The sequence below is a fragment of the Heptranchias perlo genome, chromosome 27, assembly GCF_035084215.1.
Source record: "Heptranchias perlo isolate sHepPer1 chromosome 27, sHepPer1.hap1, whole genome shotgun sequence".
NCBI lineage: Eukaryota > Metazoa > Chordata > Chondrichthyes > Hexanchiformes > Hexanchidae > Heptranchias > Heptranchias perlo.
In genome coordinates this window covers 11,823,048-11,849,751 of record NC_090351.1, presented here as the reverse complement: position 1 = coordinate 11,849,751, position 26,704 = coordinate 11,823,048, and the positions used below count along the sequence as shown (strand labels likewise).

General features: G+C 42.9%; 1 protein-coding gene across 6 annotated transcripts in view; it reads right to left on the bottom strand.

Annotated features, from left to right (window-relative positions):
* pacsin1b (protein kinase C and casein kinase substrate in neurons 1b) overlaps positions 1 to 26,704 on the bottom strand; it is a 261,076-nt gene that overhangs the window by 4,651 nt on the left and 229,721 nt on the right. For 3 of the 6 annotated variants that reach the window (XM_068007332.1, XM_068007333.1, XM_068007331.1), the window contains 5 exons: positions 21,745 to 21,872; positions 15,955 to 16,059; positions 12,622 to 12,726; positions 10,312 to 10,511; positions 2,630 to 9,291 (listed from right to left, as the gene is read on the bottom strand). In XM_068007332.1, coding sequence (XP_067863433.1) covers positions 9,182 to 9,291; positions 10,312 to 10,511; positions 12,622 to 12,726; positions 15,955 to 16,059; positions 21,745 to 21,872 — 648 coding nt within the window. In that variant the 3' untranslated portion in view covers positions 2,630 to 9,181. Of the gene's footprint in view, positions 1 to 2,629; positions 9,292 to 10,311; positions 10,512 to 12,621; positions 12,727 to 15,954; positions 16,060 to 21,744; positions 21,873 to 26,704 lie in introns of those variants that run through there. The other 3 variants (XM_068007334.1, XM_068007335.1, XM_068007336.1) reach the window with 3 other exon arrangements.

The following is a 26,704-nucleotide window of genomic DNA, read 5'->3' as shown; positions in this document are numbered from 1 at the left end:
GGGATGGTGATAGAGGAGTCTGGTACGTTATCTGAAAGGTATGATTGTATGAGTATAACTATGTCAGGCTGTTGCTTGACTAGTCTGTGGGACAGCTCTCCCAATTGTGGCACGTCCCCAGATGTTAGTGAGGAGGACTTTGCGCAGTCGACTGGGCTTGGATTGCCTTTGTCGTGTCCGGTGCCTATTGGTCCAATGCCGGGTGGTGTGTCCGGTTTTACTATGTCTTTTTGTAGCGGGATTGTACAACTGAGGGGCTTGCTGGGCCCTTTTAGAGGGCAGAGACCCATATTGCTGTGTGTCTGGAGTCACATATAGGCCAGATTGGGTAAGGACAGCAGGTTTCCTTCCCTAAAGGACATTAGTTTCAGTTTCAGAAGGCATAGGATTGGTGCGGGTTGGGTGAAGGAATGACTAAAAAGGTTAGAGTTTTCCCTCCTTCAATCAATGTCCAGTGACCCTCGTTCAAAAGGCCAAATTGTTGGACATTCTTAGGCTCAAACACATGGTTGAATAAGTAGCTAACGCTATCAAGATCCATTAATGAAAAATGACCGTTTGGAGGAGTTGCTAATGACTATGGAACCATTCTCCAGCAACTTCGAGAGAATAGGTGAGTGGTTAGTGCAGCGAGGCACACTCAACAATGTACATTTATATAGTGCCTTTAATATAGTCCTGGGGGAGGCAGGGGGTTGTAGGGCTGGAGAGGGTTACAGAGATAGAGGGTTGAGACCATAAGGAGATTGAGACATAAGGATAAGCATTTTAAATTTAAGGCATTGGAGGCTCAGGTGCCAATGTAGGTCAGAAAGGACAGGAGGTCATAGGTGAGCAGAGCTTTGAATGAGCTGAAGAGGGTGGAGGATGGAAGTCTGGCCAGGGGAGCATTGAAATAATCGAATGGGGGCAAAGGCATGGACGAGAGTTTCAGCATCAGGTAGGCACCCACCCTCAATCCCAAATTCAGAAAAGCATCTGTAATTGGAACAATCCACTCCAATTGTACTTATATGCCTCCCATGGTGGGGGAGGGGGGGAAAGAGAAGAGAGAGAGAGAAAGAAAGAAAACAAAACTAAAGCCGATCACATTTCTGAAGATGATCACACCAAGTTTATAAGATGCTCACAAACACATTCATAAGCCTAAGGAGTGAACCTAGATAAATGAGGCCATTAAACCAACCACGTTTGGATAGAAAACCAAATGAGTTGAATGAAGTGCAGTTTTATAATTCAGAGATTAATGAAAGGAATTGCTGCAAAACCACAGCCTTGAGTCAACTTTCTGACAATGGGGAAAAAAAAACTTTTCTATCTGGTTGTTCCAGCCCTTTCTAGATCTCACTTCTACTTTTGCCTGGAATTATACCCCAATGATAGTCTACAACATTTTTGTGCTCCAGTGAATCTTTGTTCTGTCAGTCAGGATCTGAAACAAACATAAAATGCTGGAATCCTGTAGACAGTCAGTCAGTATCCAGGGAGAGAACAGGCAAGTTATCATTTTAGGTGAAGACAGGTATTTTAAAAAGAGGAGATACCTAAAAATAAAAATGTAAAAAGAACAAACCCAGAGGACTCATGAGTGGAATGATGTTACAGAATTTCTGTCAAGAAACTGAGAAAGATAGAAAATCTAGGATCAAGAATGAAATTAAAATATGAAGCTCAATACAAGCTTCAGAAACAATCTCCCTTTTTCTCTTGGGCATCCTGTAACCCATTGGTCTATATTGTAATTTTCAAACCAGACCCCTTGTTTTCCATCTCTCCCATTTTTCCAGTCCTTCCACTCCCTTAGCTATTTACATACCCTTTATTTCTTTAATGACTTAAGGCTTCTATTACGTGACAGAGATTATCTGTTACATCATAATACTGAAGGGTTCTCTCTGGGTTTGTATATTATGTACTATTTTTCTTTCCACTTTTTCTGATTGTATTTGTGCAGTTTTGCCTTTAATTTGCAGTTTAAAAAAGAGGCCATACACAAAATATTAATTTGTCTATTTTCTCCACAGATTCTGACGAACTGGCTATGCGTTTCTAGCATTTCCTGTTTTTGTCTGATTTTCAGCATCAGAAATAGTGTTTTTTTTTAATCTGAGGGAAAAAAAAACAGGTTAACATCTCAGGGGGGCCCATCATTCAGAACACAGGCTTAGGGTTCTCTTGATACATTAACCTGCCATTTCTCTTCGAGATGTTGTTCAAGCCACCGTGAATTCTTAAACACGAAGAAACATTAGATCATGCAGGGAAATGGGATTGGATAGTTGCGATGTGGGGCTAGCATTGGCACAGCCTTGACTGGCTGAATGACCATCTCATTATGAGACTTCTGATTCTATTAGAGCACAAACTGGAGTTTTCTGGTTTTATTTTAAGATTTGCTCTTTCACCCTTAACCACTTTGTTTTTGTCCATGGTTTAGTATTTAAATGCTAATTTCAGTCACAGCACACTTATACAACAAAGTCCCTCAGCTGCAAATTATGACCAGTGTTTAATATAGAGGAAGAAGTAAGGGACAAAAGCCCTCACATTTAAAACGAGTACTCTAGGAGGCAGGAAATCTTGGGGACATTAGTCAGTGCAGAAAATAATAAAAGGTTGTAGACACCAATAAAATATTCTCTTTATTGATATATATATATATTTTTTAAACAGAATAAATGACAGAAGTCCTCAGGTGAGTTCAATAAAGGCGACTACTTTTTTTGCCAAAGTGGAGCAGACAAGGAATTTATCCAAATAATGACCAAAGCTACAATAACACTGATTTTGCTTGTTCCACTATTAGCATCGCAGGTCCTCAGTATTGTGGAGTCAGCTTCAGTATGATTTCACTAATCGTTCCACCATTATCATTACAAATCTTCAATACTCTGGAGTCAGCCATGGGATGAATTCAGCGATTTACCAAAATCAATAAAGACTTGAGGCCATGCAGAATAATCACTTTTTGTTTGGGGAAAGGAGGGTTAAAGGAAGGGGAGTCAAAATTTCATAACTTCAGACTTCAGAGACAGCGACAGTAATGGAATATTTGTCAGGCTAAGGATATAGTCTCTGTTCAGTAAGTATGTTTTTTTTCTTATAATGTGCAAATTGCTCAATGAAAAAAATATTCCTTTTAATAAATCAGGGCTTAAATTAACTACACAGTGCACTATGACTGTTGAAGTGCATTTTGTTTAGTGTACTCTGGAAGACACTCGAACATATTGCATGGTTGCAGCTGTTAAGTGATAACTGCAGTCAGTCCCCACCAGTGTACAAATTGCTGCATATACACGGAGGCACAAAGATAATGCACAACGGTGTGACTTATACACCAGCTTTTTACAGCAATTATCACTTTCCTGAGGAAAAACAGTACCACTCACTGCCAGAGAACAGGCCACATCAATTCCTGCAGTGAAAGACTGTATTTGGCAGTCTGAATATAAATAGAAGCTTCTTGAACATTAAGTGGATACTTTTTCCTCTACCAACTCTCACCCTTCCTCCAGCTTTGATAGATACCCATTTGGTGCAACAACATTTTGAACTAACTTTCATTTTCCAGATCATTCTAAAATGACAACTCAACAAAACCCCTTGTCCTTAGAGATTTATAAATCGCTTCACAATTCAGCTTAGTCCTGATTTTTTCTTTCCACTGACCGGGCGAGCTCTCTGTTCCACTACTGTGATGTCAATGTGACACACGTGGCACTGAGGCAGAGCCCGGCTTGCACACCCAAAATCCTAGGCAAAAAAAATGAAACAGTTTCCATATCACATATGAATATCACTCAAATCGACTCTTGTACAGTTCACATTAACAGCAGGTATTGTTCAAACAGGCACTACATCAGTAGTATCAACTTATAGCTAAATTAACATGTAAACATAGGTTTTAAAGGAAGGGAGTTTTCAATTCACAACGGTGATCAATACAGAGGAAATTCAGCTCAAACTTATCCACACAGTACAATCACAAGGTACTGGTTAAATTACAGAGTCATATACACGGATTATACAACAGCATCATATGCAACTTTTATACATATATTTGGAATTGAATTCGCAGAATGGTATATCAATACATCTAATTAATTATCGCACTGCCACATGTCACTACACTGACATACAAATGGCCTTGTGTATTAAGCACCGACACTGCCGTTTCAGTTTAATAAATAACTTGTATTACACACAGACTGTATTTAAGCAGAATGGTCAGTAGAAGATATTGGAACATATCCCAAGTCACTGATGGGGTTGTCACCCGTCTGTTTTCATTGCTGTCTGCATAACAAAACGAAAATAGACACAAAAATCTGGATTTTAAATTCAACTCTCATTCTTCCCCCTTTGTTTTGTGAACGATGTGCGGGCAGCAAATTATTAAGGACCACAATAAATTAGCCTCAACAAACCAAACCTTAGAACTCGAGCCATTATCTGACTTCCTGACTGCCTCGATTCTCAACTTGGCAAATGATGGCAACCCAACTGTCAGGTGACAAAGAGCTCGGGGGAGGTTCCTCTGCGCAGTACCGACCATTCTTCCCAATATAAACATACTCGGAAAGTCTAAATGTTGCGTACATTTTTGATATGCAGATTTGTAAGTGCATCGCATTTCTCAAATTGAGCTGCACTTATACTTTTACAAGGATTGCTATCCATTTTTAAATTATATATTTATAGATTTTTGGTTACAAAATACTCTGCTAAATATTTTTTTCAGCTGCATCTTTGCATTAACTGGAGCGAAGTATAGAATTAAATGTTTTAATAGTGCAGACCCTCCTCGAGTCAACTCCCAGCCCTAGGAGTTAAAAACTATTAAAAAGCTGAAACCTATTTAACTTGGGTTTGTATACCTGAGCCTACCTCCAAAAGGCTGCAGACGCAACCTTGACGTTCAAAATTTAGAACCAGCATTCAGACTCGGCTGTGCAGGAGTTAGTTTTTCCGGGTTAAAGAGTAATGCGGAGCCGGCAGTATAACCACGAGCCTGGCAGATCCAAGTGCCGTAAATAGGCACCAGTCTGAAACTACACTGGTACATTTATGAGATGGAATTTTTAAAAGAAAACCCAAAAAGTGTTTATATCTGAAGTGGAATGGTGGAAAAATATACACAGCACCTTTCACTATCCTGCTGCTCCCATTTTGTGTTTTAATATTTTTTAAAAATCTGAGCAAAGTTAAAAGGTTTAGAAGCAGGGTCACTAGAGCCCTTTTGTAAAGTACCTATGGACAATAGCGTCCACTCACTCAATTCAAAATTGCTTAATTTGAATTATCATTCAATTTTTTAAGCACTACATTCCCACTTTGCTACATTATGATGCTTAATTCAAATTGTTGGATAGTTCAATTTTTTTAGCACAAAAAATGACTGAACCATCAGAAGTAGAATGTAAGCAGATATTTACTGCACAGTGATCATCCAGTGCCATACAAAGTTTGTACAACCAACTCTTTTTTTTTGGGGGGGTGGGGGGGGTCCCATCTCCCTTCTCCCAGGCAGCCCGATTTATAAACCGCTCCAGCAATTATGGTATTTCGAAATGTGGTACACGGTAGTGCTCATGATGCATTCAGACAGGTAACAAAATAACTATCTAAATGTTAGTGAAACATCACAATCTAACCACAAGAACATTAGAATCATTACATGGATAAAGTTAGACATGCACAGCGTCCCAGGCCAAACAAACGGATGGCGCATACAGTGCACAGAACAAACAGGTATGAATGCTGGCGAAACAACAACTAGCTTGTCACCATCTGTAGTTTTTCATTCAGGAATTTCACAACTGATATACCAAGGTGTGTGAATGATAAATAGCTAAGTTTGTCAGCATGGTTAGAAGGTGTATCTAGAGATTTTCCACCCGTTTGTGGTTCTGCAGTACAGTACAACACATCCTTAGTTCCCCAAATTGGGTACCGGACAATTGGGCTTGCTGCATTGCTCCTATAAAAAGCACTGATTGATTGCACATAGAAGGGGCAAGGAGTCTCTGTACAATAAGCACATTTAAATTTGAGGACTTGTGTCAAGTGAGTGAGGGAGTTGGAGAATGAGTGAGTGTGAAGGTAAATTTTTTTTTAAAACACACACACACACTGGCAAAGCACTTTGGCATAATGTGCACTTTGGCTGAAGAACCTGGGAGCAAGTGACCTGTCCAGGACTAAAATTTAAATAAAAATGGGGAGGGGGAAAACGAGGAAACATATTACACAAACTACGCAATAAAGGCTTAGCGTTGGTGATTAGTGGAATTGTTTTGGGAGTTGAACTGTTAAGTAATAAATAGATACCCTGCACATGAGATTCAAGTCTCTCAAATTTCCCTTCCTTCTCCTCCTAAAAAAGCACTACCCAAAAGTGCAGTGGAAGAACTTCATCACTGCTGTATCCAACTTAGATTGAGGATACAAATGTTGGAATCCATTAAAGTACAAATCCCACTGCAAAATATGATGAGCAAGAGACTGCTGGTCATTACCACTGACATTTGGGTTGCTGCCACAATGAGTATTACACACAAAGACCTGGAAGCTCAGCATTTCCCCATTCCCTCCAATATCTAATTCGAATTAAGTGTCATGCAAATGTTTAAAAATGCCCTACGATGTACAATCTAAATCATAAATTAAATGACAACATCCCTTTCTTTTTGTCCATCTTTAATAGAACACTTAAAAGTGAGAGGTTTCATAAATTTACAATTCCTATTAGACTTAGCTTCATTAAGTAGTAACCAACATTCTGAACAGCAGGGCTTCAGCTTGATCTTTGAGGAAACTGTTGGATGTGGGAAACTTTGTAACTGCAGCAGCTGCGGAGTGCAGTATGTTTAAGGACGTTGGCTCCTAATGCAATGTTACAAGGTCATTATGACCTCCCCCCACCATAGTCTTAGCTTATATGAAATAGGCAAATGGATGCAAACAGAGAAACACACTGTGCCCATTCCTGTTACTTCATGGGGGGAATCTAGAAAAAAATCTGCTGGTTCTTGATGGTATTTTCTGGGGTTTTTTCTCCTCCATACTTATTATTTTAAAATCACTGGGTCCAAACATTGAAGAAACAGCTAGGTAATTATTAAACAGATGCTCAACCTTAATAATGAACAATTGCAGAGTCTTGCAATCCGTATAAGATAAGGGGAAAGGAATGGAGCTGACAATCTGTTCATTAGAAGAGTTAGTTCTAATATTTTAAGAAATAAGTTGTAGAGAAAAAAAATGGACAGACTTTGCAGATGGGGAGGGGGAGAAAAGGAAGAGAGAGGGTGTAGTAGTAGAAACAATTCTCAAATGTTATTGTTTACATTTACCTTGCATTAAATCTTTATTACATCACCACTTCAGGTTAGGTCTCCATTAGGTCTCCAGGTCACATGGTTTTTATTTTTTGAGGCGCAAAAAGGAAAAGAAAATCTGAACCTCCAGAAAGTCTGTGAAAAAGTCAACGGAGATGTGGAAAATGACTGCCATTCCAGTGTTGTGGTAATGTTGCTGGCAATAAGAGTTCTTATATTTACTTAAGACAAGCTGAGCCCTCTGGTGACAGAAGCCAATGAGTGCAGCAGTGTAAAAACTGAGCAGACCCATCTACATTTGAACCACCAGGGTCCTGGATCATGCAGATAATTTTCAAGCCCTTTCTTTTCAGTGGCATGCACTTTTCAGCTCCTGAGTTTAATTGAACTGGATGCCCAGGCGTTAGTGTGTGTGTGTCTGTTGTATGGACCGTGCTGCTCTTCACTTCTCTGCGCTGGTCAGGTTTAATATGCTAAATATCTTCTAGAAAATGCTCCCATGTTACAGTGTACAGCAGTAAAAGGGCACCCAGTTAATAACAACACTTATTCATTCTCCACACACTCCAACAGGATACTGGCTACCTTTTAAAAGAAGCATGGTTATTTCAATGAGGAATTTTCAGGTTAACATTTGATCCACTGCAGCACAGACTTAAACACATTGACAATTAAAATAACGGCTGATGACAGGCAACACAATGACATTGCATTGAATTAGTCATTTGAACACGTCTCTGTTCATAAACAGGGCAGTGTCTCTATGAACTTTACACTGAAAAGGTCCTTTTAAACATATACATAGCCAGACCCACAACTGATCCATTATTGGATTAGCCAATTTAATAGTCAGAATTTAATTCACCTTAACTATCCAAGTGCTGTCATGTACAAATGATTGGGTCCTCAAACTAATGGCAAACAATGGACTCCATGCCAAACACCTCAATAATCAGTTTTACTCTCTCTCATCAAACAATGCAAAGCTGCAGATATCTATGGGCTGATGACAGGGCACCTAGTGGACACACCATTATCCATCAGGGTCAGCATGTTCACCTTCAATTGGATGAATGAGAATTATTGGAAACAGGGAACACTTGGTTCATAGCATGGACATTCCTATGAATGGCCTTCAATTGGAATTTCAATGGTCAATGGGCTTGGTAAAAAAAAAGCACATAAGGAGCAACAAATCAAAGTACTCAGTACCTAAATTAATTCAGCAGCTTACTTTTTAAATGCAATATATGAGAACACAAGGGAAATCTGTAGGGTTTTCCCCACAGTTTAAGGTAATGGAAATTAGACCTTCAGTGAATGTGGGGAATGAGGATTAATTAGAAAACGTGTGTGTGTGTGTGTGTGTGTGTGTGTGTGTGTGTGTGTGTGTGTGTGGCTACAATTTAGTGACCATGTACAGTCAATTAAGGGACTGGTAACAGCAAATCAATGACTGGAATTCAAGTGACAGAAATGCACTTATGCGAGTTTGTTAAAAAGGAGGAGGAAGCGAAACTAGGTTAATAATGAGGCTTCCTGGTCAAAATAAAACAGGAAAAACAAATGGGGTGCCACTTCAAGAATGGAAGAGAGCTCACTATATAAGTTAAGTAGGTTTCTTTTTAAATAGGTCTTTTACATTGACTATTAAAGGGATACAGTCTTTTGAGCCCACAGATGGAGGCATGATTTGCACAAATGATAACAGGGCACTATCTATGAACAAAAAAGTACAAAATGAAATGATTTGTCAAATCACCTCAAAAACAGGAACAGCATTATCTAGAACATATATATACAGCAGCAGCGACTAGCTCAGTAAGCACACTGTGTGGTCAGATAACCTCTACGTAATTAGCTGGATACAAGCCTAGCTGTCCATTCTCCAGACGTCCCTTGCACCAGCCCTGTTCATCCTCATCTTCGATCTTTATTAAGAAATCACCTGCATTTGAAGGGGACAGCACAAGCAGTCAGACATTTCATTCCAGGGAGCGCCGTTTCTTCTTTCCAAACATTTCCATGTCCTCCTTCACTCTACAAAGCCCAATATCCGAGATTTCAATCCTGCTTCTATATCTGAGGCAGCTCTTCTAACATCTCTCACACTCTGAACAGGATACAAGGATACCGATGCTCTTTTCATAGAATCACAGAATGATGCAGCACAGAGGGAGGACATTCGGCCCATCATGACCATGCCGGCACTTTGAAAGAGCTATCCAATTATTCCCACTCCCCAATTTACTCTCCCTTCTTTTCATATACATGTTAACTTCATTCTCCAATGTTCCTCCATGGCCCACAATCATCATTTGTTCTTGTTCATGAATAATCATTAACAGGGCTCCTCCACTGAAATCTAAACAAGCATCTGAGGGCTTGTTTGAGGAGCAGGTGCACTGGGGCAACAGCAGTCATATGTTCCCGTAACCCGTCTGCTCCACCGTAGAGTTCTGCCCCACCCCACCCCTCCAAGTAGCAGCTGAGCATTATCTAGATGTTACTTTTAATTCTAAAAGGTCATGCTGCCAGTGGTTTAATGACAAAACATGAACGTCTCTAACCACACAATCCAAGAATAATTAAAATAAGAGACAAAAAGAAATTGGTAACGGTATGTAAATTTACTATTGAATAATGGTTTCTCAACACAAAATTATTTGACTACAATAATTTATCCCAAGCCCCCTATATGCATCTGGGTGTTGTATCTTTAATCTGTTTTTTTGGCTGACTGCTTACACTCCAGTGACAGGCACATACCACCCACCTCCCACCACAGGTTTCATCTCAATTAACAGCCATACATGTACTGGGGATACTATGGCAGAGATGGGTAAGTGGCCCAGAAATCTGGCAGCCTTTAGCTCTTATGTAGCACACTGGCAAATAATTATAAATAGGGAATCATTCCTGTCACATGACACATACAGGCAGAATGATCTTTTCTACATTGCCTCACCTGCTTTGAAGCTCAGCTCATCCTGCTCTTGCCCATCGTAATCATACAGAGCACGCACTCGCACACCTTGCGTGTGGGCGGGAGAAGTCTCCTCATCAAATGGGTTTGTTCCTCCGTTAGCATCATTTGTGGCGGGGGTATTCGTTTCATCATCGGACCATTCAGCAGAGTATGCCTGGTTCTTCTCATAGCTACTTACGCTGCAACAGAAAAGGAGGGTGTAAAAAAAAACTCTAAGATGTCACCACAGTAGACCCTGTACTGGTCTCTGTGCCTGTGGAAATATATCAAAAAAGAGAAATGGAGAGAAACTGAATGCTGGAAACTTGAAATAAAATGAGAAGAAGAAATGCCTAGCAAGCCAGTCAGGATTGGAAAGAGAAAGATAGGCTAAAGTTTTGGGGGAAAACCCCTTGATGTTCTGCAGTTCTGCTGAAGAGTTCCACCCATAATGTTAAAACTCTCCTCCCTCTCTCTCAGCAGATATTGACTGGCATGCTGCGTATTTCCAGCATTTTCTGTTTCTAATTTGTACTAACACAAAGTCATCTAGACAGAGACGAACAGGCAGAGTGAGCTGTAACTGCCCTTTCACAGTAAGAGGACCATAGGCATGTCTAATTGGACTCACTTTTACAAAAGTGAAAACTCCCCATGGTGAAGAAGAAAAGCAAACACAGCAGAAATCAGAAACAAACCGAAAATATGGGAAAGGCACAGCAGCTCAGTCAACATCTGAAATAACGAGAGTAATACCGATCTTTCTCTTTCTGTTTCTGTTGTTGATTGACCGGCTGTGCTTTTCCTACATTTTGCTTTTATTTTACCATTGCTGGGGAACCAGAGTGTTTAATTCTATGGGATTGTGGCCCTTGCCAGTGTCCTCAAATTTATTCTGAAACAATTTGCTTTATTCCATCTTCAGATAAGGACTGTTAAATTTACTACGTTAACATGGGGAAGAGTTACACTGATTACACACAAAAACAGAAAATGCTGGAAATACACAGCAAGTCAGTCAACATCTATAGAGAGAAAAGTTAACAGGTGTCAGGTGGAATCATTCAATTTCTTTCTCATTACAGATGCTGACTGACCCACTGTGTATTTCAGCACTTTGCTTCTACCACAGATTTCCAGCATATGCAGTTTTTTTTCTTTATTTTTCCACCTTCAGATACTTTTATAACATGAATGTAAAATAGACAAACCTACTAGTAGCCCAATGGCACAAAAAATTCATGAGAGTTGGGTTCAATTAGCATATTACATGCATCCAGTGCAGTTGAGGTTAGAGATATGAGTGAAACACCAGCGTTTGATCTGAACAGCGTTTGAATTAAACAATGAAGTTCAGCTGGTTGACTTTTCATTAAAGGGGAAGTAAAATCCAGGGGGATCCTTTTTTTGTAAGTACTCCCTCATGTTATAGAGAAAATTCAATACAAAAAATTTAGTAACATCAATTTTTTGAGCTGCATGGAGAACCTGGACTTAAGTCCTACAAGGCTGCTTCTCAACATCATTGGTAAGCATTCTAGAGCCACTCCATTAGAAAATGTGGAGACACAATTTGGACCAGGTGAAGAGCTGATCTGGTACTGCTGCTCCCTGGGAAACCAGGCTATTGGCTGGAAATTCACCATCCTTGAAAGTGAGGGCAGATTGGGTGTATCCGGAGGTTCTGCAGCTCTTGGTTTGCTCCAAGCTCATATACCCTCCCGCCCTCCCCACATTGTTTCCGATGGATCAATTCCAGCATGCTTGGTGATACTTCTCATTGGTGATGTCATTGATCAGCATAGTAGGAAGGGTGTCCACATGGTCAGAAAATGATCTTGTTTAAATAAAACAAATGGTATTTTTTTAATAAATATATGTGAAATGAGGGAGTAGTTTAAACGCAAAGTATTTTTCTTCCCCTTTAAGCTGGTCTGCACTTTATATTGAAATACTAGAAAAGCATTACCCTTATTTAAGGGGCTACATATTGCAGATAGCATTTCAGAACGTGAGCTTATTATACAAATTTACATGTATATTTATCAAAAACATGCAGCAAGGAAATAAAAAGATAGTGAGAAATTCACCCAGATACACAAAATCATTGTGAGAGTGATAGAGAGCACACAAATGACAGATTAAGTCATGAATATGTACAAGACATACATTACAGATTAAGAGAGACAGAGAGAGGAGCACAGGGCAACAGTCTTATTGATAGGTTTGCCTCACAGAGTAGCTAAAGTTAGTGAATGTTAGTGAAAAACTCCAAGCTGCCCCAAGCAATGACAGGCAGTTTTCACCAACTTTTTCTTTTCCTCTTTCTGGATCTCCTTCACCTCCTGCTTGACTTCATCCTCCGCAAAAGGGTTATTACTGCAACTTCTCCCGTTATTCTGGCAGATACTACGGCTGTTCGGGGAGTAAGAAAGGACACCTGTATTTGTAAAGAATCCCTAGAAACAGAAGGTCTGAGCTGCGCTTTAAAATCAAGAAAATTTAATGGTCACTAAGTGCTCAGAATACTATTCAGCTTTAAAATTAGTAAGTCCCAGAATTGATCTTTTGCCTAGATCACCGCATTTCAAGAAATAATTAGTTGTGAAGTGCTTTGAGACACAAGGGTTTATGAATGCAAGTTCTTTCTTTCCTTGAATAATGAAACAGCCCAATTTCATGAATAAACCCCAATTATTGCTGGTGCTACCTGTAATGAATTTTAGTCCCTATATAAGTGCACCACAGAGGGCCGATTTTAACTACCGTCAGAGAACGGGCAGACGGAGCGTGCTTGCACATTCATGCTGCGGGAGGCCCGAGCCATTCAGAGGCCTGGGCCTCAATTACATCCCACTGCTTCTTCTTGTAGCTACTCATGCTGCAACAGAAAAGGGGGTGAGAAAAAAACCTGTAAAATGTCAACAGAGCAGACCCTGCAGTAGTCTCCTAGTCTCTGTGGAAATACATTTAAAAAAAGAGATGGAGAGAAACTGAATGCTGGAAACTTGAAATAAAATGAGAAGATAGTAGAAATGCCCAGCAAGCCAGTCAGGATTGGAAAGAGAAAAATAGGCTAAAGTTCTGGGGGAAAACCCCTCATCAGAACTGATGTTCTGCTAAAGGGTTTCACCCACAAATCTCTCTCCCCTTTCCCCGAGATGTTGACTGGCATGCTGTGTACTTCCAGCATTTTCTGTTTTTGCTTTGTACTAACACAAGGTCATCTAAACAGAACCAGATAGGCAGAAAACAAAGCAAGTCTAAACTGCAGCAATGTGAGTGCAATGTGAAGGTGATTTTAGAATTAGGAGACAGCATTAGTATATTTCAACAGGGTTATGCAGCTTTTACAATGATAGAAACTGTCAGGAAAGACTAGAAAATAGTTTGGAAAAAAAATTCTTCAGCTGAAAACTATTTTCCTCTGTTCTACATAGACTTTGAAGTGGATTCTTTATAATTTAGAACAGTGTAAATTTCTGTAAAACAAAAACTCATCCCACATCACATATCATTTCCCAAGAGAGGCAACAAACTCTGGGCTCGAGCTACTGGCAAAGCCCAATAGCTATGGTTTCCCCCATCTCCACTGCTGCCCGTGGTTACTCAAGCAAACATGATGTTATGGACCCACATGCTCAGCATTTCTCCAAGATTTAGGAGAAATGCAGGTAGAATCTGGCTAGCACAAGCAGGGCAACATCGAGCAAGTTATGTTCAGTGGTCATGCCGTAATGGGGTTGGGGGGGGGGGGGGGGAAGGGAAGACTAGTGTTATTCCCATTGTAGTCTGTGCTTCTGGCCGGTGAAGAGGGATATGGTATTGTAACTGCAGTGATGCTGATCGAAAGTGGGCTGTACTAGGTAACATGCAGCAAACAGCTTCCTTTATATGAAGATTAGGTCAACAAGTGAACTGTAACTGCCCTTTCACAGTATGGCAAGAGGGCCACAAGCATGTCTAATTGGACTTACTTTTACAAAAGTGAAAACTCCCCATGGTGAAGAAGAAAAGCAAACACAGCAGAAATCAGAAACAGACCGAAAATATGGGAAATGCACAGTTCGATCAACATCTGAAATAAGAATAATACTGATCTTTCTCTTTCTATTGTTGATTGACCGGCTGTGCTTTTCCTACATTTTGCTTTTATTTTACCATTGCTGGGGAGCCACAATATTTAATTCTTTGGGATTGTGGCCCTTGGCAGTGTCCTCAAATTTATTCTGAAACAATTTGCTTTATTCCATCTTCAGATGAGGACTATTAAATTTACTACGTTAACATGGGGAAGAGTTACACTGATTACACACAAAAACAGAAAATGCTGGAAATACACAGCAAGTCAGTCAACATCTATAGAGAGAAAAGTTAACAGGTGTCAGGTGGAATCATTCAATTTCTTTCTCATTACAGATGCTGACTGACCCACTGTGTATTTCAGCACTTTGCTTCTACCACAGATTTCCAGCATATGCAGTTTTTTTTCTTTATTTTTCCACCTTCAGATACTTTTATAACATGAATGTAAAATAGACAAACCTACTAGTAGCCCAATAGCACAAAAAATTCATGAGAGTTGGGTTCAATTAGCATATTACATGCATCCAGTGCAGTTGAGGTTAGAGATATGAGTGAAACACCAGCGTTTGATCTGAACAGCCTATAGAATTAAACAATGACGTTCAGTTGGTTGACCTTTCATTAAAGGGGAAGTAAAATCCAGGGGGATCCTTTTTTTGTAAGTACTCCCTCATGTTATAGAGAAAATTCAATACAAAAGAAATTTAGTAACATCAATTTTTTGAGCTGCATGGAGAACCTGGACTTAAGTCCTACAAGGCTGCTTCTCAACATCATTGGTAAGCATTCTAGAGCCACTCCATTAGAAAATGTGGAGACACAATTTGGACCAGGTGAAGAGCTGATCTGGTACTGCTGCTCCCTGGGAAACCAGGCTATTGGCTGGAAATTCACCATCCTTGAAAGTGAGGGCAGATTGGGTGTATCTGGAGGTTCTGCAGCTCTTGGTTTGGTCCAAGCTCATATAGCCTCCCCGCCCTCCCCACATTGTTTCCGATGGATCAATTCCAGCATGCTTGGTGACATTTCCCATTGGTGATGTCATTGATCAGCCTAGCAAGAAGGGTGTCCACATGGTCAGAAAATGATCTTGCTTAAATAAAACAAATAGTATTTCTTTTGTAAATATATGTGAAATGAGGGAGTAGTTTAAACACAAAGTACTTTTCTTCCCCTTTAAGCTGGTCTGCATTTTATACTGAAATACTAGAAAAGCATTACCCTTATTTAAGGGGCTACATATTGCAGATAGCATTTCAGAACGTGAGCTGATTATACAAATTTACATGTATATTTATCAAAAACATGCAAGAAAATAGAAAGATAGTGAGAAATTCACCCAGATACACAGAATCATTGTGAGAGTGATACAGAGAGCACACAAATGACAGATTAAGTCATGAATATGTACATGACATACATTACAGATTAAGAGAGACAGAGAGAAACATGGCCACAGTCCCGTTGATAGGTTTGCCCCACAGAGTAGCTAAAGTTAGTGAATGTTAGTGAAAAGCTCCAAGCTGCCCCAAGCAACGACAGGCAGTTTTCACCAACTTTTTCTTTTCCTCTTTCTGGATCTCCTTCACCTCCTGCTTGACTTCATTCTCCACAAAAGGGTTAGTACTGCAACTTTTCTCATTATTCTGGCAGATACTATGGCTGTTTGGGGAGTGAGAAAAGGACATCTGTATTTGTAAAGAATCCCTAGAAACAGAAGATCTGAGCAGTGCTTTAAAATCAAGAAAATTTACCGGTCACTAAGTGCTCAGAATACTATTCAGCTTTAAAACTAACAAGTCCCAGAATTGATCTTTTGCCTATATCACCGCATTTAAAGAAGTATTTCCTTGAATAGTGAAACAGCCCAATTTGATGAATAAACCCCAATTACTGCATAGTCCCTTGGTGCTACCTGTAATGAATTTTAAACCCGATGCACTACAGCGGGCCAATTTTAATTACCGTCAAAGAAGGTGCGGGTGGAGCAAGCCTGCCTGATCTTGCTGCGGGAGGCCTGAGCCATTCAGAGGCCTGGGCCTCAGTTACATTCCGCAGGTGAGCTGTGGGCGCCAAATGGGTCCTCCGTTCTAGGAAGGCAGGAAAGCAATTGGCTTCAACACTAAGCCGGCCAACTGTCAGAGCCTTACAGGGTGGAGGAGAGTGGTTGAGGCAATTCTGCGGGTGGCCTTCAACGGGCTGCCAGGGGTCCAGAATTATTTTGCTCCTCCTGGCCCCCCCAAAAAATTAGACAATTCCTCGCCACTTTCCCTTTAAGCATCACTGGTTAGGGTACTCACTGCAGACCCTGCCCATTTGTACCTAAAAATTGCAATCGGGGTCCAATTTACCTCATGGGACCCCAATGTGAATACTGTAAAAGAAGTTCCTGCCTACTTCAGGCAGGCACCTAAGCAGTCCTTGTGAAGGCCACAGGCAAAATGGTGACTGGTGGGATTGGAGCAGAAACGATTCAGTAATTCCAGCACTGTGATTTCCGGGCCACTACTGCCCCGGTCCGACCAGGCAGACCAAGTAAAATTCGGCCCTCATGGAACTAATTGTCCCAACGCTCTTAGTAATTGTCTCATGCAGTCGATTCTTGGATACAGTTCCACTGCATGAACAATCCAATATTAGATAATGGTTGTTTTTTTAGGGAAAAACACACTTGGGGAAAAAAAAAATTGGATAAGGCCTATTATTGGGCGGGGTAGCACAATCCGCTATTACCCCATGCCCAAAGGCCCCTGCGCAGGCAGGACGAGACTTTCGTCAGGCCTGAGGACGCACCTGCAAGCAGCATTCCGAATCAACGTTGAACGAGGATTCAATGCAATTAGCACTTACCACCAATGGGGCAGCTCCAATCTCTTAAAGGCAGGCTGTCTCTTAAAAATCTCTTCAAGGTAGCTGGTACCTGTTATTTGCTGAAAATAACAGTCTGCTGTCTGCACGGAGTCTGAACGGAGATCAGACATCGCACATGCAAAACACAGATGCAGCTCCCTTCCCTTTGTTTACAAACTGATGAGTTATGTTAAAACATTGAATAAAGGTTGCATACTACTGAATCCCACATCCTCCAATCTGCATGCCAGACCTCACCAATCTGCCGATCTGAGTTGGTTCCAGGCCTGCGATAGCGCATGCACCAAGGTTCTCTGCTGATGCACTAGAGACCTTGGTGCAAGAGGTGGACAGAAGGAGGGGCATCCTATATCCGCCAGGGGTGGGGGTGTGGGGGGGAAAGAGTGGTTGGGAGGTCAAGAGGCCCCCCAGACATATACCCAAGAGGCAGCGGGGGACAAAGTCAATGCCAGGCGCATAGCATCATGAACGACGTGGATGCAGTGCAGGAAGAAGTTCAATGCTTTGACATGAGTGGTCAAGGTGAGTGAGGTCACCTGTGAGGTGGCATCTCCTACCAACTGCACCACTAGCCGCATCCACTGCTCCACGCACTACAACCTCCCCATCACCCACATACCAACAAACTCTTTCCATCAGTACTTAACGCTTCTAATCAGATGCTTCCTCTCACCCTTACACATTGCCACTGTTGCAAGCCAGCCACTCACAATTCACAACTATTCAACCATGACAGGCAAATCATCCAGACACACATCCTGCTTTCTTGCAGGAGAAGGTGGTGCATTATCAGGAGGCAAGTAGCAGTGGAATTTAGCCCCTCGAGTCTGTTCCACCATTCAATGAGATCATGGTGGGCCTGTGACCTAACTCCTTATATCCGCCTTAGCCCCATATTCCTTTAATACCCTTGGTTCACAGAAATCTATCAATCTCAGATTTAGAATTCACAATTGAGCTAGCACCAACTGCCGTTTGCAGACGAGCGTTCCAAACTTCTCCCACCCTTTCTGTGTAGAAGCATTTCCTAACTTCACTCCTGCACGTCATGGCTCTAAATGTTAGGCTATGTCTCCTAGTCCTAGTATTCAAGTCTAGGAGACCTCCAAAAACAGTTACAAATGTCTCGGTAGCCAGAAGCAATAATCCAGCCACTAGCCTGTAAATCATGGGTCCTCCAGGCACTCTAAGACACGTTCAGATGGTCGGGGATAAGACTGCATTGAGTTGAGCGTTAGACACCATTTTGGGACTTATCACTGATTGTATCCATTTTCTCCTTACTTTACATGCTTCCGGCGTTCGGTATTGCGCACGCGCTAACTCCTATACCAGGATGACGTCCGGCACACGTCATGCTGGAAACGTGCAGCGCAGCCAAGACACCATCTTGGATGTTGGAGAGGCCCTGTAGCATCTAAACAACGGGTACTACACGGCCCAATTTAGTGCCCACTATGTTCTCTGGGATGAACAAATAATTTGCAGCAGGGACCCTAGTGGTTATGGTACTGGACTAGCAACCCAGAGGAGTTCAAATCTCATCAGGCAAAGCAGTGACATTGAATTCAATAAATCCAGTAATTTGTGGGCTAGCATCAGAAAAATAACCAAGATAGCTTCTGGGCTGTTGTAACAACCCAACTGGTTCATTAATGTCCTTCAGGGAAGGGATCTGTCACCTCTACCTGGTCCAGCTTACATGTGTGACTCCAGTCCCACACTCTGTGGTTGACTGTTAATGCAGTGTCTTAGCAAGCCTCCCAGTTGTAATCACTACAATGTTCAATAAGAAGAAAATTGGACGCACCTAATGGCACAATCATGAGTGTGATGGAATACTCTCCATTTGTCTGGATGATATTCAGTTGGGTGGGAGTGGTCATGGGTAACTTCAACATTGACTCCAGACCATGGCTTCAGGTCAAATAAAGTCAACGAAACCTCCAGCTGATCACCACTACTGAGCACAGAACATTCTCTGGGTAGTGGACTTCAATGTGCACCATCAAGAATGGCTTGGTAGTACCACCACCGATCAAACCCTGAGGGACATAGCTGCCAAACTAGGCCTACGTCAGGGGGTAAGGAAACCAACATGAGAAAGTAACCGACTGGACCTCATCCTCACCAACGTACCTATTGCAGACACATCTGTCTCGACAGAATTGGCAGAAATGTCCTCTGCACAGTCCTTGTGGAAACAAAGTCTGGTCTCCACTGTGAGGGCATACCTTAGAATGAGTTATGAACCTAGTGAAGCTACCTGCATGCGTAGCATCAAAAACAGCAGGATATTGATGGAGCTAAGTGATTGCACAGTCAACGGAGCAGAGCAAAGCTCTGTAGCCCTATCACATCCATTCGAAAATAGTGGTGGCCAACCATGCAACTAACAGAAGGTTCCACGAACAACCTCACTCTGAATCATGATGGAACCAAGCGTGTGAGTGCAAGAGACAAGGCTGAAGTATTTGCAAGAGTCTTCAGCCAAAAGTGCAAGTGGATGATCCTACTCGGCCTCCTCCGGAGATCCCCATCATTGATGCCAATATCCAGCCAATTTGGTTCACTCAACGCGACATTAAGAAGCGGCTGAGTGCACTGGACACTATGGCCCTGGGCCATACGTAGTGCAATAGGCCCTGATAACATCCCAGCAGTAGTGTTAAAAACCTGTGCACCACAGCTAGGTCCACTAGCCAAGCTGTTCTAGTACAGCTACGACATTGGCATCTAGCCAACAACGCGGAAGATTGCTCATGTATGTCACATCCACAGAAAGCAGGACAAATCTAACCCAGCCAATTACTATCCCACCGGCCTCCTCCCCATCAATCGTCAGTAAAGTGATGGAAAGAGTCATCAATAGTACCATCAGGCAACACCTACTCATCAATACTCAATTTGGGTTCCACCAGAATTGCTTGGCTCCAGACCTCATCACAGCCTTGATTCAGATACGAGTGTAAGAGCTGAATACCAGAGGAGAGGTGAAAGTAGCTGCCCTCGACATCAAGACAGCATTCGACCAAGTATGGCACCAAGGAGCTTTAACAACACTGAAGTCAATGAGGGTCAGAGAAAACCCTTCAATGGCTGGAGTCATAACCGACATAAAGAAAGGTGGTCATTGTTGTTGGAGGCGAGTCATGAGAAGCCCAGGATGTCACTGCAGAAGTTTCTCAGGAAGTGTCCTTGGCCTGAATGACTATCCCGCCATCATAAGCTGACTGTAGTATGCATGATTTACTGGATGCACTGCAGCAACTCACCAAGGTTATTTCAACAGCACCGTACTCCCCTGTGACCTCTATCACCAGGTGGAACAAGAGCAGCAATATTGTGGGAACACCATTGTTTCCAAGTTTCCCTCGAAGTCACACTTGGGCATACATCGCTGTTCATTATTTTATGGATGTCATGTAATTCCTCATTGTGGCATTTTGGCCCTGATACTTACGGGAAGGCAGGGAGGCCGAAGAACCCGGCAAGGCCAGGGACACGGAGATCTTGCCGAGCTTAATGGCAGGATCTCTATCATTTTTTTCCTTCTGTTTCCCAACCAGCAGCCAGCCAAAAAGGAAAACCAGCGGCAGGAGGCCACGGCCGGGGAACCTTGGGGACGGTCCCCGGCAATTGGGAGGGGAAGGGGAGAAAGGTCGGTCGGCGTTTGGGGCTTTGTGGGGGGGGGGGGGGAGGAAGAGAGAGGCTAGGATCGGCAGAAGGCTTCCTTGAGGGGCTGGGGGAGCACTGCTGCTCCCCCTGGCCCACAAGGATTGCTAGAAAAGACACTTAACTTGTGGAGCCGACAACTCCCGCCTTCCTTTCACTGCCGGATTTCCCGACCCCATGGAAACCGCGCAGCACCTGTCAAATTTAAAATCGGGCTCCCAGTTGCACTGTGGGAGCCCAATTTAAATGTTAAAGAAGTGAGCCGCCTCTGCACAGCGGGACACTCTGATGCCATGAAACCAGCAGCCGTCGCGTTTCCCGTTTTTTTCATTTTTAACCCCAACCCCTGACCTTCACTCGCCCATCAGGGGGAGATTAATATCATGCCTTTGTGTTTTCAAACAACTGGTCACAGGCAAGTAGGAGCAGACACTTCAGGGTAACATGCCCTTGCTGTTGCCGCCCACACTCTTCTACCTATCTCATGATATTGCTGCCTCCACACAAGATATCCAGCCCACGTCTGACCACTTACCAGATGATAAAACACAAGTATGTAGACATCTCCTTTTATCATGTTTATTACTATGTGGTGATACAGTATTAAAACACAATTTTCCCTTTAAGTGTGTTACGTCTGAGTGGATCCTTGATGGATTGTATCTATCTAAGCTGGAGATAACAGGGCTACAGAATTTTTTTTTAAAAACTGAGCTTTTGTAGATTTCCCTGCTAAAAAGCTGTGCTTTCTACCACGATTAGTCATTCTTTTAAAAATCCCACCATTTAGAGTGCACCTACCTGCCCCGGTCAACAGCTTGGGTCACCTGCTCTGCTCCTGGTGAGACGTTAGTCAGAGTAACACCTTCATTAACCTTTTTTACTTTCTCCCTTTTAGCAATAGTGTGAGTCATGTCTGGAGAATATTCCTGCAAAAGAAAAGTTTCACCTCTTTTAGGCACGGCGAGTTAAAACCATTCAAGCACGGGGACACAACCCCATGCATACTTACAGCAATCAACAGTTTCCATTTCACATAAAAATCGAGAGAGATCGTTAGTGACAGTCGTGTTTCAGGATCGTCTGGTCATTTTTCCTTAGAAAGGATTTGGAAAAAAAGTTACTTTAAATGTTTTTTTTTAAAAACAATAAGGAGGTCTGAGACAATAGGTAGTTAAGATTCTAACAAGCTAATTTTGATCTTTCCTCAGACTGTAAATAATAAGCAATGTGTTAGTTTATTTCAGTAACGGATAAACACCTCACACCCACTATATTGGAAATCTTTTGATCTCTTTTCATAGGTGTAAACAGCAAGATACACAAAACAGAGACCGGGACACAGGCAGGGAGGCAGATTTTTGAAACAGGATGCAATACAGACAGACAGTCAGAGTTTTTGATACAGAAAGCATCAAAGTGGTGAGACCCAGAAAAAGGCTGCAAGATGCATATAATGCCAGGGGAGTTGGAAATTAGTTTGTTTCAATCAAGCAGACAACTCATTAACGTGAGGAAGTATAGCATATCCCTTATATTCATATTATTACACAAAGACTTGCTGCACTGATTGAACCAAGTGAATCTGATCATAACTGTCGCTATGTATGTTCACTTCCTATGAAATAAAGCAGTTTAATGATTTCTATCAAGTGTTTACTTGGTCTGTCTTCAAGATCAAAGCAGCATACATGTGAAAGACATATCTGATGCAGATCATAAAACTAGAAACAGTAATGGTGGCCATAAAACTACCGGTTTGGCGTAAAAACCCACCTGGTTCGCTAATGTCCTTTAGGGAAGGAAACCTGCTGTCCTTACCCGGTCTGGCCTGTATGTGACTCCAGACCCACAGCAATGTGGTTGATTCTTAATCGCCCTCTGAAATGGCCTGGTAAGCCACTCAGTTATAAAGTCTCGCTACGAAAAGTCATAAGAATAAAACAGACGGACCACCACTAAGCACCGGACACGACAAAGGCAAACCAAGCCAGTCGACCCTGCAAAGTCCTCCTCACTAACATCTGGGGACTTGTGCCAAAATTGGGAGAGCTGTCCCACAGACTAGTCAAGCAACAGCCTGACATAGCCATACTCACAGAATCATACCTTTCAGCCAACATCTCAGATTCTTCCATCACCATCCCTGGGTATGTACTGTCCCACCGGCAGGACAGACCCACCAGAGGTGGCGGTACAGTGATATACAGTCAGGAGGGAGTGGCTCTGGGAGTCCTCAACATTGACTCCGGGCCCCATGAAATCTGATGGGATCAGGTCAAACATGGGCGAGGAAACCTCCTACTGATTACCACCTACCGTCCTCCCTCATCTGATGAATCAGTCCTCCTCCATGTTGAGCACCACTTGGAGGAAGCACCGAGGGTAGCAAGGGCACAGAATGTACTCTGGGTGGGGGACTTCAATGTCCACCACCGAGAGTGGCTCGGTAACACCACGACTGACCGAGCTGGCCCAGTCCTGAAGGACATAGCTGCCAGACTGGGCCTGCGGCAGGTGGTGAGCAAATCAACACGAGGGAGAAAACCTATTTGACCTCATCCTCATCAATCTACCGGTTGCAGATGCATCTGTCCATGACAGTATTGGTGGGAGTGACCACCGCACAGTCCTCGTGGAGACGAAGTCCCGTTTTCGCACTGAGGACACCATTCAACGTGTTGTGTGGCACTACCACCATGCTAAATGGGATAGATTCAGAACAGATCTAGCAGCTCAAAACTGGGCATCCATGAGGCGCTGTGGGCCATCAGCAGCAGCAGATTTGTATTCCAGCACAATCTGTAACCTCATGGCCTGGCATATTCCTCACTCTACCATCACCAACAAGCCAGGGGATCAACCCTGGATCAATGAGGAGTGTAGAAGAGCATACCAGGAGCAGCACCAGGCGTACCGAAAAATGAGGTGCCAACCTGGTGAAGCTACAACTCAGGTCTACATGCATGCTAAACAACGGAAGCAACATGCTATATACAGAGCTAAGCGATTCCACAATCAACGGATCAGATCAAAGCTCTGCAGTCCTGCCACATCCAATCGTGAATGGTGGTGGACAATTAAACAACTAACGGGAGGAGGAGGCTCTGTAAACATCCCCATCCTCAATGATGGCGGAGTCCAGCACGTGAGTGCAAAAGACAAGGCTGAAGCGTTTGCAACCATCTTCAGCCAGAAGTGCCGAGTAGATGTTCCATCTCGGCCTCCTCCCGATATCCCCACCATCACAGAAGCCATTCTTCAGCCAATTTGATTCACTCCATGTCCTGTCCACAAAAAGGTCAAATCCAATCCGGCCAATTAACCCCCCCATCAGTCTATTCTCAATCATCAGCAAAGTGATGGAAGGTGTTGTAAACAGTGCTATCAAGCGGCACTTACTCACCAATAACCTACTCACTTGGACCACTTGGCTCCAGACCTCATTACAGCCTTGGTCCAAACATGGACAAAAGAGCTGAATTCCAGAGGTGAGGTGAGAGTAACTGCCCTTGACATCAAGGCAGCATTTGACCGAGTGTGGCACCAAGGAGCCAGAGTAAAATTGAAGTCAATGGGAATCAGGGGGAAAACTCTCCAGTGGCTGGAGTCATACCTAACACGAAGGAAGACGGTAGTGGTTATTGGAGGCCAATCATCTCAGCCCCAGGACATTGCTGCAGGAGTTCCTCAGGCAGCGTCCTAGGCCCAACCATCTTCAGCTGCTTCATCAATGACCTTCCCTCCATCATAAGGTCAGAAATGGGGATGTTCACTCATGATTGCACAGTGTTCAGTTCCATTCGCAACCCCTCAGATAATGAAGCAGTCCATGCCCGCATGCAGCAAGACCTGGACAACATCCAGGCTTGGGCTGATAAGTGGCAAGTAACATTCGCACCAGAGAAGTGCCAGGCAATGACCATCTCCAACAAGAGAGAATCTAAGCATCTCCCCTTGACAATCAATGGCATTACCATCGCCGAATCCCCCATCAACATCCTGGGAGTCACCATTAACCAGAAACTTAACTGGACCAGCCATATAAATACTGTGGCTACGAGAGCAGGTCAGAGGCTGGGAATTCTGCAGCGAGTGACTCACCTCCTGACTCCCCAAAGCCTTTCCACCATCTACAAGGCACAAGTCAGGATTGTGATGGAATACTCTCCACTTGCCTGGATGAGTGCAGCTCCAGCAACACTCAAGAAGCTCGACACCATCCTGGACAAAGCAGCCCACTTGACTGACACCCCATCCACCACCCTAAACATTCACTCCCTTTATCACCGGCGCACAGTGGCTGCAGTGTGTACCATCCACAGGATGTACTACAGCAACTCGCCAAGGCTGCTTCGACAGCACCTCCCAAACCCACGACCTCTACCACCTAGAAGGACAAGGGCAGCAGGCACATGGGAACACCACCACCTGCATGTTCCCCTCCAAGTCACACACCATCCCGACTTGGAAATATATCACTGTTCCTTCATCGTTGCTGGGTCAAAATCCTTGAACTCCCTACCTAACAGCACTGTGGGAGAACCTTCACCTCACTGACTGCAGGAGTTCAAGCTCACCACCACCTTCTCAAGGGCAATTACAGATGGGCAATAAATGCTGGCCTTGCCAGCGACACCCACAGCCCATGAATGAATAAAAAAAAATAAAGGAATGCTACTGTTATGTCTTTGGCTTATGCTGTTGTACAAGTAGCTATGGGGCAGTGTGAAATGCTCAGACTGCTTACGGAAATGATTGATTGCACAGAAACAGAGAAGGTATCTACTGAAGACCTGAGTTTGTAACAGCAACATTTGTAGGATATTCCCCCTCACGTTGCTTCTCCTTTCCTGAGGGCACAGACACCTCCTGCAATACAGTTCCACCAGTGCTGGTCGTTCTCTAGTACTTCGCCCAATGACCAAATGAGTGCTAACAGGCTATTTGAGCATGGGATTATCAGAGCTGACCCTGACCCCAACCAATGTCGACACATGCATTTTCCAGCAGCATGCTACTGCATAGTGATCAGGAGCGGGAACCCCGGCTGCCTTCTCAATTTCCTAATCCAGAGGCACTAAAGTCAAACGTAGAGCTCCTATCACCCCAGTAGCTAACCAGATGCAGAAAAGGGATTGAACCTGGGACTTGGACCGCGTGTATGGGCTTAGTTGCAGATTGGGCAGACTCTTTACTGAATCATAAAGGGAGAAATGTTAGTGTTCTAGCCACTGATTTGAGGGATCATGTGACACAAGGGTATGTTTAGACGCCAACACTAACGTCACAGCAAAGCTGTTTCCTCTTCAAAACAGTGATGAAAGGAAGTACAAGTCTGGAATTGGGGCTCAACCAGAGTCTGGAGAGAAGTGGTGAGACCCCCACCCCACCCCCACCAAGAGGAGGAGCCAGTCTCATAACACTCCCCAATCCAGGGACATACCTAGTTTAAGAAGTGCTTGGGGTCACTTAGTCCTTCCAAGGTCTTTTTAAACTACCTGGGATTTATTTAAAATGCTATTGGTACAATATAAAGGTACCACAAGATTTGTTAAAGCCTGGTTATTAACAGATCATCTGAAATTGGTAGGTGTACTTCTATACGTGGCCAAGTATTCATAAAATGGCTGTAACTTGTATTAAGGCATGAAAATCACCATGAGAAAATGGTCCATTAGTATATCAATGAGAACTGAATGATACCAATCTCAAAGTTTAAACCCATTACATCCAAAACTTTTTAAAGAGAGTTTTACCT